The 13,685-nt window shown below is 28.2% G+C and overlaps 1 protein-coding gene across 1 annotated transcript in view; it reads left to right on the forward strand.

Annotated features, from left to right (window-relative positions):
- Positions 1-13,685, forward strand: part of LOC111618562 (calcium-dependent secretion activator 1-like) — a 120,097-nt gene that overhangs the window by 33,551 nt on the left and 72,861 nt on the right. Inside the window, exons 9-11 of the mRNA XM_023360122.1 lie at positions 3,708-3,819; positions 9,380-9,519; positions 10,821-10,887. Coding sequence (XP_023215890.1) covers positions 3,708-3,819; positions 9,380-9,519; positions 10,821-10,887 — 319 coding nt within the window. The remainder of the gene's footprint in view (positions 1-3,707; positions 3,820-9,379; positions 9,520-10,820; positions 10,888-13,685) is intronic.

Raw genomic sequence — 13,685 nt, forward strand, 5'->3', positions numbered from 1 at the left:
CTTGAAACTCACTTTTTCCATTTTTCTAAATAAACAAGTTTTTCTTCAATTGACAATAAAAATTAAACCATGTGATGGATATGACTGAGTCTTTCACAACTGTCTAGTGAGTCATGATGCTTACTAAAAATGCACCATTTTTGAGGCTACGAGTGTCATCTATTGGATTTTCTAAGGACTTATTGAATGACCCACATATGTATCTGTGTACACATTCAATTATATAGTCAAACCCAATTTATATATGTTTCTCAGTTTTACTATACACTGTTTGCAATTATGCATTAAATACTTTTTGCATGGTATTTTTTCTCCATTATAAAACACTTAAGTTATACATTTTTCATTTATATGATTTCACACTTATATGTCATATTTCTCAGCATCCTACAGTACTTTTTTTTTCCCTTACACATTATATGTGATTTCAAAGTTTAGTAGACAACGTATTTTGATAGTAAAATAAACAAAAAGTATTATTAGCAAGGATATAACTAGAGATTTCTGAGCTTGGGTCCACATTGTTGGCTGCCTACCTATATAAGCCTATGCAGGCTTATATAGGTAGGCAGGCTACTATAAAAACTCAATACTATAAGATCTTTAGCAATGCATTATTATGCAAGGAGTTGCTATATCAGTATGAGCAGCTCCTTGCATGTCGTATGCAAACCAGTGTTATGCATGATAATGCTAAATGAAAAAAGAAGGGGCCAAAACAAGTATTAAATTTTACTCTTCTTTACCTCATGGTTGTTCATGTAGTCTGATTTGCATATAAAAATAGTAATAAGCAGTTGGCCATTTAGTAATTAACTACTTATTGCTATTTTTTATACTCTATGCTTTTAAACTTGTGCTAGCAGAGAGCAAGGGACAAAAGAGAAGTGAATGTTAGTGTTGGAAACATTACTCCTGTGTGGCTACATCATTATTTACTTTGAAATGGAAAAAAGTGATTATTAAAAAAATGAAAAAACATATTATGTATTCACTTAAGGTTAGTCCACATTGACAACAAATCAACATCATATGACGAGTGAATAATATGAAACATAATGCTGTTTTGAATGAATTTTTCATTTAGCAAATCTCTTCTCCAGTCCAAAACATTGAAAATGTTTATTTTTTCAGGTTTTGTAATGTGAACTAATTTTACTAAGTGAATTCACTTTATGGTTTCTCATTTGTTTTCACTGTTCACTTTCAGCATGAGTTAATCTTTAGAATGTCACTTTTTATTCTTTTACTTGACTGGAGTTTCATCAGAAGTTATTTTTTTTAATAAACTTGTCACATACTGGTGCTGTCTATTAAAAAAAATAACAAACAAACAAAACTTGGTCAATTTCTTAAAAGTATATGATATAATTTTACACAATTCTACCCTTTTCTTTTTATATATTGTTCAAATGTATTATAAATATAATAAAGTGAAAATTCGTTTTTAAGAATTACACATACAAATTCAGTTGTACAGTGTTAATTTGTGCCATTCCATGCTTTTTGGGCTGCTTTCCATACTTTTCAAAAATTGTAGACCTATAAATTCCCACTGGCATCCATCTGTTTGTCTCTGTTTTTCCTTACTCTTGAGAATGGAATTCAATAGATGAAAGTTGAGACCATAAATGGAAAGCTTACAAGCCAGAGGCCTGATTAACTATATACAAATTTTCTGTTTGCAAAAGAAGTCATGTTACTTCAATTCAAAAATTTACCTCTGAACAGTGTTAGATGACTGGCATGACTATTGTTAATGGGAAAAGTATAATGTACAGGTGCAAGGCACTACTAAAATTGAGAACATTGTAATGAAAAGCTGTAACCCAACATTGTGACAATGTCACAATTGATAGATGGCTGGATTTCTGAGCAATCAATGTGGCAGCCTACTGCTCTCAGAGACCCAGGATTGAATTCAGACAGGTTGAAAAATCTCCAGGAATTTTTCAAGGGGGGAGTGGTTCATCCAGATATGTCAGGCACATCCCTAATCTACTTGGGCTTCCCATTGAGGGCCTGGCTGAACCCATAATGGGCTTGCTAAAAGAGTCCCTCTTAGTGCCCGTAGGACAGAGAGAGTTAAAAATAATAATAAAACCTAATTGCATGTTTGATGATTGTATTTATCTGAAAACAATCAAAAGTAGTTTCATTTGTATATTTTCTCACTTTTATGATATTTTCCTCAGTTCTCTTCAAAAGTGTATAAACAAGATTTGACTGTATTACTTGACAGGATACAGTAGAGCCTCGATTATCTGACCCCCGATTAACCGACACCTCGGTTAACTGACCGTCCTAGTCAGCAAATTTCAAATGTCCGCTAGTGATGTGGCGCTACAATATTTGGCTATGCCTTGGCTACTTTAATATTATTTTTACGTGTTTTAGCTGGCAACACTCATTCGACCATGAAAGGGAGCCAGTATTTAAACGAGGCTTAATTTTCTAATTTTTAACGATAGAATAGCGACTATTATTATTTTTAAAAATTTTTGTTACGTTTAACATCGATGAAAATTCAACGCGAAGTAGGTTAATAGCGATATACTAATATACTAATTACATGGGATATAATAATATACTACACTAATAATGGATTTTTTCATACTTTTCGGTTATCCGACTTTTCAATTATTCGACCAACCCGTCCCCAATTGAGTCAGATAATCAAGGCTCTACTGTATATGTATTCAAAACAAAAACATTGACCAATTTATCAAAAATGCTCAAAGTTAAATCTCATTATTATTGTTTAATATTTCACTCTTATTCATGTTTTACACTTAATCTAATAACCAAATTGTATAGTCAGATATTTTATCAGAAGAACATTCTTCAATTTTAATATATTTGATAAACCAAATTTAATAGATTGCTTAATCTGTCATATATTAATTTTTCTTTAATCTGTTTATTTGCAAGCTTACTCTATATTGAGATATTTGTTTTTAAAATAAACAGTATTATGCTGAAAATATAGACTGAGAATAAAATTATCTTAGTTATCTTTATTTATTTTTAAGTTATTGACAACTGTATTGTTTTCTTTAAAATTCATTAAATGAAAAATAAATAAAATTCTGACTTTTGGTGATAATATATTTTTAAGAAGTTTCTAGTTTTCATTAATCAGTTATATCAACAGTTTTTATTTGAACATTTTTTATAAATTAATCTTAAAATAGATGGCATAATTATTCAATTTTTGTATATTATCAACCAACAAATTGTCATTCTATACTAGAAGGGAAATTTTAGACAATCTCAATAAAAATGATTTTTTGCTCATATAACTAAACATGAAGAAAAATAATTGAAAATAAACTGTAGATACTTATACCTACTTTCACTGTTCTAAGTAAAATGGTCAAGTAATACAAATAGAATATTCAAGACCATTTTATTAGAGCATTGCTTCACTAATTTTTTCTACAGTGAAGTGCTTGTAATATGAATGAAAAGTTATTATGATTACTGGTTTGTCTTTTTCTGTGATTTATAGAATCATTATTTTATGGTTAAAATTTTAGGAGAACAATTTTTTAAAATCCAAATCATATTTATATACAATATTAACTGTAAAGAAATGCATCAATGTATCTTAAGAATTAAATTTAAGAATAAGAATTGCAATAATTTTGATTTTATGTCATATAATAAATATATACATATATTTGAATGAATATTTCTTTTTACAGGTGGGATACACAAGGGGATTTCACCACCACACATCCTTTACCTATAGTTAAAATAAAATTATATACAGAGAGCCCAGGTTTATTGAGTTTAGATGATAAAGAATTAGGAAAGGTAAAAATACTTTATATTATTAACAATGAGTGACTAGTATGGTTATATCTAAATTAGTTAAATAATTACTAGTTTTGGAAGTGAAGATCAGATAGGATCAAGTAGTGTAACTGCAGCATATTACACAACAAGCAAGAGTTGCAGGTTTGAGTACTGCTCTATGCTGATCTTTTCTTCCAGAATACTCTAAATTTATTGGGTTGTTTGGAAAGTAATTTTGTTTTTTTTTTTATCACTAGACGGATTAGTTGTATTTTTCCTGCCATTTTCATTCTAAACCACATTAGCATTATATATTTTGGTAGCTAGCATTTTAAGGCTTATATGTAAAAAATTTTGTTTGATTTTGTGCAATAGTTTATTTTTTGTGTCCCATCAAATATGGAAGGTCAAAAGCAGCATTTTTGGCATATTTTACTCTTTTATTACCGTAAAGGTAAGAATGCTGTTCAAGTAAGAAAAAAATTGTGTGACATGTATGAAGATGATGTATTGACAGAATGACAGTGCCAAAACTGGTTTACAAAATTTTGTTTTGGCAATTTCAATATTGAAGATGCACCATGTTCTGGATTGCCAGTTGAAGCCAATGAAAACAAAATAAAAGTACTGATTGAAGCAAACTGCAGAATAACAACACGTGAATCACTAAGAAATTAAATCTGTCGAATTGAACTGCTTATGATTACTTGAAACAAATTGGTTTTGTTTCAAAGCTCGATATATGGGTTCCACATGTTCTTAGAGAGATGCTCTCTTTGGTGAGATTTTAAGGAAAATTTTTTTTTTTAGAACTTCTACTAGACAATTTAACAATTGATTCGAAAGTGTACTGCCATTGAGTTAACAAATTGAGTAATATCACCAAACAGAAAAGGCGGCCAGAATTGATCAACAAAACAGGTGTAGTGTTTACCACGATAATGTCAAATTTCGCACAAGTTTGGTAACTCGTCAGAAACTGTTATAGATGGGATGTGCTATCATACCAACCATATTTGCCAGATCGAGCACACTCAGATTATTACTTGTTCCAGTCTATACTAATTTTTTTTAACTGTAATACATTTACTTGAAATGGCAATGTCAAAAATCACTTGGATCGGTTTTTTGTAAGCAACGATCAAAACTTTTATGAATGTGAAATCATGCTACTACCAGAAATGATGACAACAGGGATTTCACCAAAATGGTTGATATATAATTCAATAAAATATTTATTTATTATAAAAATATTGTGTGTTTTTCCACAGAAAAAAAACGAAATTACTTTCCAAACAACCCAATAAATTAAATTTATTTCTAATTATTAAATTTATCATTAGAAGGTGGTTTAACTGTCTACCTGTAGCCAAATTGTTTATATCTAGTCTTAAATTAGATTTGTTACAGCTCAATGAATAATCTAGCAGTTTGTTTGGCATTAATAATTAAATTGGGTTGTTTTGTGTTATTAGCAATAATTCTGAATATAATTTTTGATTTAATAGAATTATTTAGTTTTTCTATCATATTTCATTCTAAATTGGTCACAATGAAATGTTTTTTTTCTGAGAAATATGATAGGAAATTTGCACTTGGTATCTTATAGTAGTGTATGAAAAAAAAAAAAAATACATATTTGCACTTGGCAAATATTTTTCTTCACAGACAACTATAATCTAATAAGCATGATGAATTAAACTAACTTATAAGATGACCATAAGAAAAATAAATTTCATATTAACTCATATAAATATATGTACACTGGTGTCTAAAACTTAAGAACAAATATGATATTGAAAAAATATGCAACTTAATTCATCAGTCCTTTTGGGATAATGTATGGCACTGAGGAGTGATAGAAATTGAATGCTTCTGTAAAATTTTCACTCACAGTTGATGTTACAGTATAGCAATTGAGATGATATAAAACAAATGGATTAGTTAAATGTGTTACAGTTGGGAGACATTTAATTGCCTCTGTTTGTTATCAGTTCCATCATTTTTTTATGGCACAAAGATTAGATTTTTTTAATCTAGCTGATTTTACCCAAGGTAAGTTATTGGAAAACTGAAGAAAGTTTGTCTCTAGAGAGTTTGGAGTTTCTCATAATGTTGTTTCCAAATTCCTGTCAAAGTTTTCAGAAACATGAACACACATTAGATTAGTTAAATCATCTTTGCTCTACTACTAAATGGGAAGACTAAAACATACTGCTCACAGCAAAACAATCAATACAGTATTGCAAATCAGATTTTAACTCAGTTATATGCAAGCAAGGGTATGCAGATATCATTGGAAAAATATTGCAAGACATTTGGGCAAAGGAATACTATATGCCTAAAGATTAGTATAATATGTTCCTATGTCCAAAAATTACCATACAATAGATTTGCAATGATTTTGCACCTATAGAAATTGGTCAGCATAACACAAGTACCAGGTTTGGTTACAAATGAGTAATTTTAGTTTCTTATCAAATTCTGAATGTTTGCTGATCTGGCACAAAACAACATAGCATCACTAATAATCCAACAAACATTATGAAAAGTGATAGATACAGTGATACTGGGCTTGATATGGATTGGCTTCTTGGCTTCACCAAATTTGAATGTTCTATGGTGTTGTGGGTGAACAATTCATTTTCATGAATAAGACAGGCCAACCATACTGTACAGCAGCAGTGGATGAACTTCTAGAAAGTGAGAATATTCATCATATATCATTGGTGCAGAAGAATAGTGACACAACTCAAAAATTTCCAATTTCGAGTTTATTGTAGAAATGTATAGCAAACTCCCTATATTTTTATATGGAAGAATGAAGACTAATATTTATTTCCAAAATAGATTTGAAAATTTTAAAAATCCAAGATCATGACAAAGCCGTGCAGGAAACAAGAAACTTTTAAGTGGCTGTTCTAGAAGAACTATTTTTTTGAGTCAGTATTCTTGTGCACCAATGATATGTTGGCTAGCATGCTCTCAGATTTAAATCCTAAAATACATTCAAGGATACTCTCAGAAAATACATTGCTGAATGTAATTCACCATTACTGTGTTGTCCCATTGCTTATCCATACAGAGGAGTGGGAGAAATTACCACAACAACGCTTGCATACTGCTATCTAAATGCATAATGAGACTTCTATGCTGTATTGCTTCTTTATCCAGCCTAAAGATTTCCAATACTTCTACATAATTTCATGAAACAATTAAGTTTCTATCCAAAGCACTTTGTGCTAGCAAAATATTTTCTTTACCAGATTTTATGGCTCTAATGCTTTTTGATTCTTTCACTTACATAAAAATTTGTCACTGTATATACAGTATAATAAAATTTTATTGTTACAAATGCTGGTATAACAAATTTATTTTCAATTCTCTCCCAATTTACTATATATTTTAATGTAAAAATGGTTCAATGTAATAAATGTCATTGTAATAAAGATTTCAGTTTAATAAAATAAAAACTCAGTTTTTTATAAAAGAAAATTATCATTTTAATGAATCTTGACCCTACAGTCTAGATATACAACAAGAATGGTTATTTTATATACAGGTCTTAAACATTTTTCAAGCTCCATTAGTTCATTACTAAAGTTGAATGTTCTATTGGAGATTCAATATTCAAATGTTATAATCTACTCAATTGGATTTAAATGGTTAATAGGAAGAAATAAACAGACCTCTCATAAAATAGCATTGTTGTTATTTGTATTATAGTGAAATTTCTAAATTACTGATCTTTCAATAATATAAATAAATAACACCTTTATAACGGTCCAGCAAAAACATTTAATTCTCTAAGAACGTTTTCGACCAATTTTAGTGGACATTATCAGTTATTCCAATATTAAAAAGAACAAAGTATTCGAAACTACGTAATATAAAATTAAACTGCGTTTGCACAGAGCAACGGAAAAACCTTTGTAGGTTATTCATATTACAAAAACATAAAATACTAAAGTAAACAAATAAACCTAAATAAATAAAAGAATAAAAGTGCCGTCATCATGGATATATATATTAACCTGCGTTATTATAAAATGACTTCCAAGCAGAGGCCAATCTCTCTGCATCTCTGTGATTAATACATTCCGAGGTTATATGCGCTTTATGTATTTCTATTTTTTCAAGATGCCTCACTGCCTGCAAAGATCTCATGGCTTTAATGATTGCCGCACGATCTCAGTATACGGATATATTGTGTTGTTTGGCAAATGCTGCCAGAACAGTACTATCGATGTTCCTACTCACAGAATATTTATGCTCATTTATGCGGAGTTTAAAACAAAGGATAAATGAGCATAAATATTCTGTGAGTAAGAACATCGATAGTACTGTTCTGGCGGCATTTGCCAAACAACACAATATAACCGTATACTGAGTTCGTGCGGCAATCATTAAAGCCACGAGATCTTTGCAGGCAGTGAGGCATCTTGAAAAAATAGAAATACATAAAGCGCATATAACCTCGGAATGTATTAATCACAGAGATGCAGAGAGATTGGCCTCTGCTTGGAAGTCATTTTATAATAACGCAGACTAATATATATATATCCATGATGACGGCACTTTTATTTATTTAGGTTTATTTGTTTACTTTAGTATTTTATGTTTTTGTAATATGAATAACCTACAAAGGTTTGTCCGTTGCTCTGTGCAAACGCAGTTTAATTTTATTTAATTTTGTATTACGTAGTTTCGAATACTTTGTTCTTTTTAATATTGGAATAACTGATAATGTCCACTAAAATCGGTCGAAAACGTTCTTAGAGAATTAAATGTTTTTGCTGGACCATTATAAAGGCATTATTTATTTATATTTTTGTGTTGTAGTTTCAGTAAGATTTTTTTTGATTACTGATCTTTCATCATCAATGGATTCTGCATTAATGTTTACATGAAAACACAAATTTGTCATAATTTTCAATCTGATTTGTAGTATAGTGTCATTGCTATACAATTATCTAAGATCGTATTTTTGACTTCATCTAATACAGTAGAAGATGAATCAGAGATTACCATTTTAGGTGCAAGAAAATGTAAAGCCTGTGCCTTTCCATGATAAAATGATATATTAGCTATCATATTAGAATGCTATGACATAATTTAGGAATTTGTGGGAAAAATTTTGATTATACATGTAATATAAAATTACAGACTTATTTCAGCAACAAACAATAGCTAAACTAGAGAAGGAGTATGATTATAAGTGTCACTGTTGTCTACTTTGCACATCAGCTGCTGACAATAAACTTTGTTACAAATGGACTAGGCAAGATGGTCAAACTTTGTGGTAAAGGCAATAGCTTGCTGCTGTGCAGGACCTATGTGATCCTTCAATTTTTTCATACTGATATTTTACTGTATTCTGATTTTGATCCATCTATTTGTTAAGCAACAATGAAAGAATAAATGTATTTGATTTTATATTGTGTTTTAAACAGGAAAGTAAGTTTCATTTGCATATTTTCTCTTGTAGGTTTATTCTAAAACATTTGTTAGAAATAATATAAATTAATAAAAAGTAAAATTTTTCAATAAATATAAATAACATTTATATTTATTTTAGGTAATTATTAAACCAACTCCTTTAAGCCCAAAATCTCCAGAATGGTATAAAATGATAGTACCAAAAAATGTTCCAGATCAAGATCTGCGTATTAAAATCACTGTCCGCATGGATAAACCTCAAAACATGAAACACTGTGGGTAAGTGTTAATTTTATCATTTTTAAAATAAAAGATATTTTATTTTTACAGTAAATAAATATTGTTCATTAATTTGAGACTGATATAATATATAATAATTAGCTGATGATGTTATTAAATCAAGTTCATATTGATAAATTTAAAAATATACAATTTTCTTTTAATTTGTACTACATTTTTTTCTGTTTTATATCTATTATATTTTTCTGAATTACATTGCTTTTAATTTTAATTAATATTGTACTAAATATTTTTCAAACATTTTGATACTTCAAAGAATGTTATATATTGTTAAAATCAACACAAGTGGCCATGAAATTCAAAAAGCAAGTTTAAATATATGATATTTGTTGTTGTTAAAATAAAAATAATTATAGATGAAATATCTTAATACTGGAGATGAACAGATTAGTATGAATGAATTATTTTATTTAGCAAAAGTTCATAATTTAACTTGATTTTGTGAATATGTTAACATTTTTTTAAATGTTTAAATGTAAAATAGTATTTAACAAATTGTCAAAATTGTTATTTTACCTGATAAAAATGAAACACACACTTCCTCAGCTTTTAAGAGAGTAATATGTTCCTGAAAATCCTCTTGTAAGATGGATTCTATGATGGATGGAAGGCCTCTTTTTTTGATGGACACGTAAAAGAGGTCTTCTTAGTGTCCAAAAAACAGAATTAAAAAATAAAATAAAAGTTTACAGAGATATGCTACTGATGCAGAAGGTGAGTGTAAGGTGCACATTAATAGGTGAATGGGAGAGATCTTGTTTCTCATAAGTACAAAAAAATCCTTGTAATTGCTTATAATCTGAAGAAAGGTATTAAATAAAATTCCTCATAAATGCAACTTCTCATAAGCTGAATGTTTGAACATGAAGGAAATTGCATTATTTATTTTAAATATATGATAAGTATAAAAGTACTGATTAAGTTAATGTTAATTGATAAGCATTCATATATATTTCTATAATTTGATATATATCTTGGCATCTGTTTAATGGAAAAAGTAATTTGATTTAACCATAAAAATATTTTTTAAATAATTAACTATTTATCAGTTTTTATCTCATTTCATTTTTTTTTTGTATTTAATTATTTTTGCCATTTTCATTTTAATGTAAAAGTAAAAATAAATGATAGTGGAACATAATTTCTTTAAATTATACAAATTTGAATTAAAATACAATTTAAAATAATGAATATCTATATCTGTAAAGTTTAAGTATAAAAAGTCATCTGTGGAAGTTTTTGTTAAGTTTTTTTAAAATTTTTTAATGTGTTAATTTCAGTTACTTATTTGCCCAAGGAAAACAAGTGTGGAAAAAATGGAAAAAGCGATATTTTGTACTCGTACAGGTTAGTTTGTTACTTGAAAAAATCCTATCAAACTTTTTATTTATAATTTTAAAAAATAATGTAAGTAAAATGTTAATAACAAAATGAGCTTTGTGTGAAATATCAAAGATCATTTAAAATTGATGTTTCTATTGATCACACAGTTTTTCATTTGGCTTTTCAAACTGTATATAAAAGTTAACATATATAATTGTCTTTGATGTTGACAATAAATGACATTTTGTATTGGTATAAATACAAAATATGATGGGATAAATTGAAAATATCTCCATTTTAAATATATTTCTGATCTGTTTCTTTAAGTTTTCAAATGTATTTTAACAAACTAATTATTCTCATAAATAAAAAAGATGATATTGTTGATTTGTATATTTTATTATTTGATAAAAATAAATTATCATCATATTTGCTGCTAATAGGTTTTATTACTAACATATTTGTTTAACATTTGTGAAATTTTTAATACAATTACTATAATTTCCTAACTATAATTTGCAGTGGTGTATAATATAATATAGTATAGTATTTTATTGGCCAAAACAGTTTCTCATATATATTGTATAAATTTGTGTCATTCTTTATTTGCTTTCTCAGTGTGTCAAGAATAAAATGATGTAATTTATTAGGACTTTTAATAATTAAAAAGTATTGTCAAATCCAAGAAATAAATTAATAAAATCTTTTTAAAGTAGTTCAATTAAAGTTTAAAATCTGGAAAAATAAAATACAATCAATCATCAATTTATGACTCTTGACTTACAATGGCTGAAACTAGTATATTAAAAAATTATTCAATTTCAAACACTCAGTCACACTCATTAATAGTACAGTATAAGAAGTAAATATTAAATGTAATATTGTAATGGTCAATAATTACGCACTTCATAATCCAGGTTTGCTCCATTAATACTTGAAATTAAAAATTAAACTTTCTGTGGGGCTATTCAGTCCAGTATTATCTTTATAATCCGAACTTTCAGTCTTTTTGTTGATCTGTCACAGTCAGATACTATTAATTGTTATTATATAGGCTAAAACATCTTAAGCTAAGTTTCAAGTTGATTTTCGTTTAAGATATGTTTGAGATATTTATTGAAGGACAACAAATAGTAAAAACAGATAGTAATAACACTATATTCATAAGTAGAAGTGAATGGATCTGTTGATGTCTTTTTGTTTTTGCATTCATCCTACAAATAAAAATTTTGCTACAGTAGAGTCTCGAGAACTCGGCACTTGATAACCCGGCAGTCCGGATAGCTCGGCCACACCCTGGCAGGGCAAAAAAATCCTTAGTTAATTAATTTTCATTATAGACAGCTTTATGCCTCATAAAGTATTTTTCTGAGGTCTGTTTTATCAGGTAAATTATTGTACACAGTGTATTCATTAATTTTCATTTTCATGTAATAAAGGCTCAATGCCTTCATAAAGTATGTACTTTTTCCTTTGTTTAAGGGTATTTGGGCAGTTTATTCTCTGTTTTACTCTCAAGTAAACAATACATACAAGTACAGTACAGTATTTTCTGAGGAAACACTCATACTTATTTTTTTAACCCCATTCCAGATAATCCGGCATTTTAACAAACTCTGCCACCCTTCAGTCCACATTAGGCTGAGTTTTCGAGACTACTGTATTGTTAAGAAGATTTATTAACATAACAAACATAAAATGACTTAATAATTGACTTAATAATAATAAATAATTGCCAGATTACTTCAGGCTATAATAATGCTACTGATTGCTAATTAAATATCAAGTAATTTGGCCTAGAAGTAGGTGTTAGGTGCCATCTCTTGATAAATTTAATAATTAATTTAAAGATTCTAGAAGAAAAAAATCAGCCCAAAATGAGATGCAACCTACAATTTCCACTTACCATGTGAACATGTTGCCAGTTATGCTACCTGGAACTTCTTTTGATCTTCATTTCCAGAACTATTAATTTAGATATAATTTAATCATAGTTCCCAGTTGGTTCCATGAGTAACCAATATGATTATATCTAAATTAATAGTTCTAGAAGTGAAGATTGGATGGAGGTCTGGGTTGTATAACTAGGAATACATCTGCATGACAAGTAGGAATTGTGGGTTTGAGTCCCACTTTGGGTCAATTCTTTTCTTCTAGAACCTTCTAAATTAATTATTAAATTTATCAAGAGATGGCACCTAATGCCTACCTCTATGCTAAATTACTAGGCATTTAATTAGTAATTAGTAGCAGTAGTATAACCCAATGTAATCTGGCAATCATTTGGCATTAATCTAAAAATCAGGTTTATATATGTTTATATTTTTATAAAATTATTTAAGAGCCACTTTTGATATTCTGAGAAAATTGTTTCATACATCATCCACTGAGTTATAAAAATGATATTGAAGGAAACTGATTTAGGTTTCCAGTTAGTTTTGAAAGATATTTCAATAATAGCACATCAGTTTTGACATCTAATAGAAATCCTGTACTATAAATTATTATTGCATTTTACAAGTTTTTATCTTGTGTACTAAATGAATTTTTTATTTTATTCTTACTAGTCTTTATATTTATTTAAATAAAAATATACTCAGAGTAATTTAAACAACTTCTATTTGTTTTAATTTGAATAAATATCATTATTTTGTAATAATATGATGATTTTTATAATTTATTCTATGTATCCTGTGTAATGTTAGAATAAGAATAATTCTAGATACTTTTACATTTAATCCTTAATTAAAAATAATAAAAATTGTTAAGTTTTTTATGTTTGTAATATAAAACTTTATTTTAGAAAGAATAAAATAATGCCC

This window comes from Centruroides sculpturatus, unplaced genomic scaffold, assembly GCF_000671375.1.
Source record: "Centruroides sculpturatus isolate CEXI.00-Female unplaced genomic scaffold, Cexi_2.0 scaffold42, whole genome shotgun sequence".
Classification (NCBI taxonomy): Eukaryota; Metazoa; Arthropoda; class Arachnida; order Scorpiones; family Buthidae; genus Centruroides; species Centruroides sculpturatus.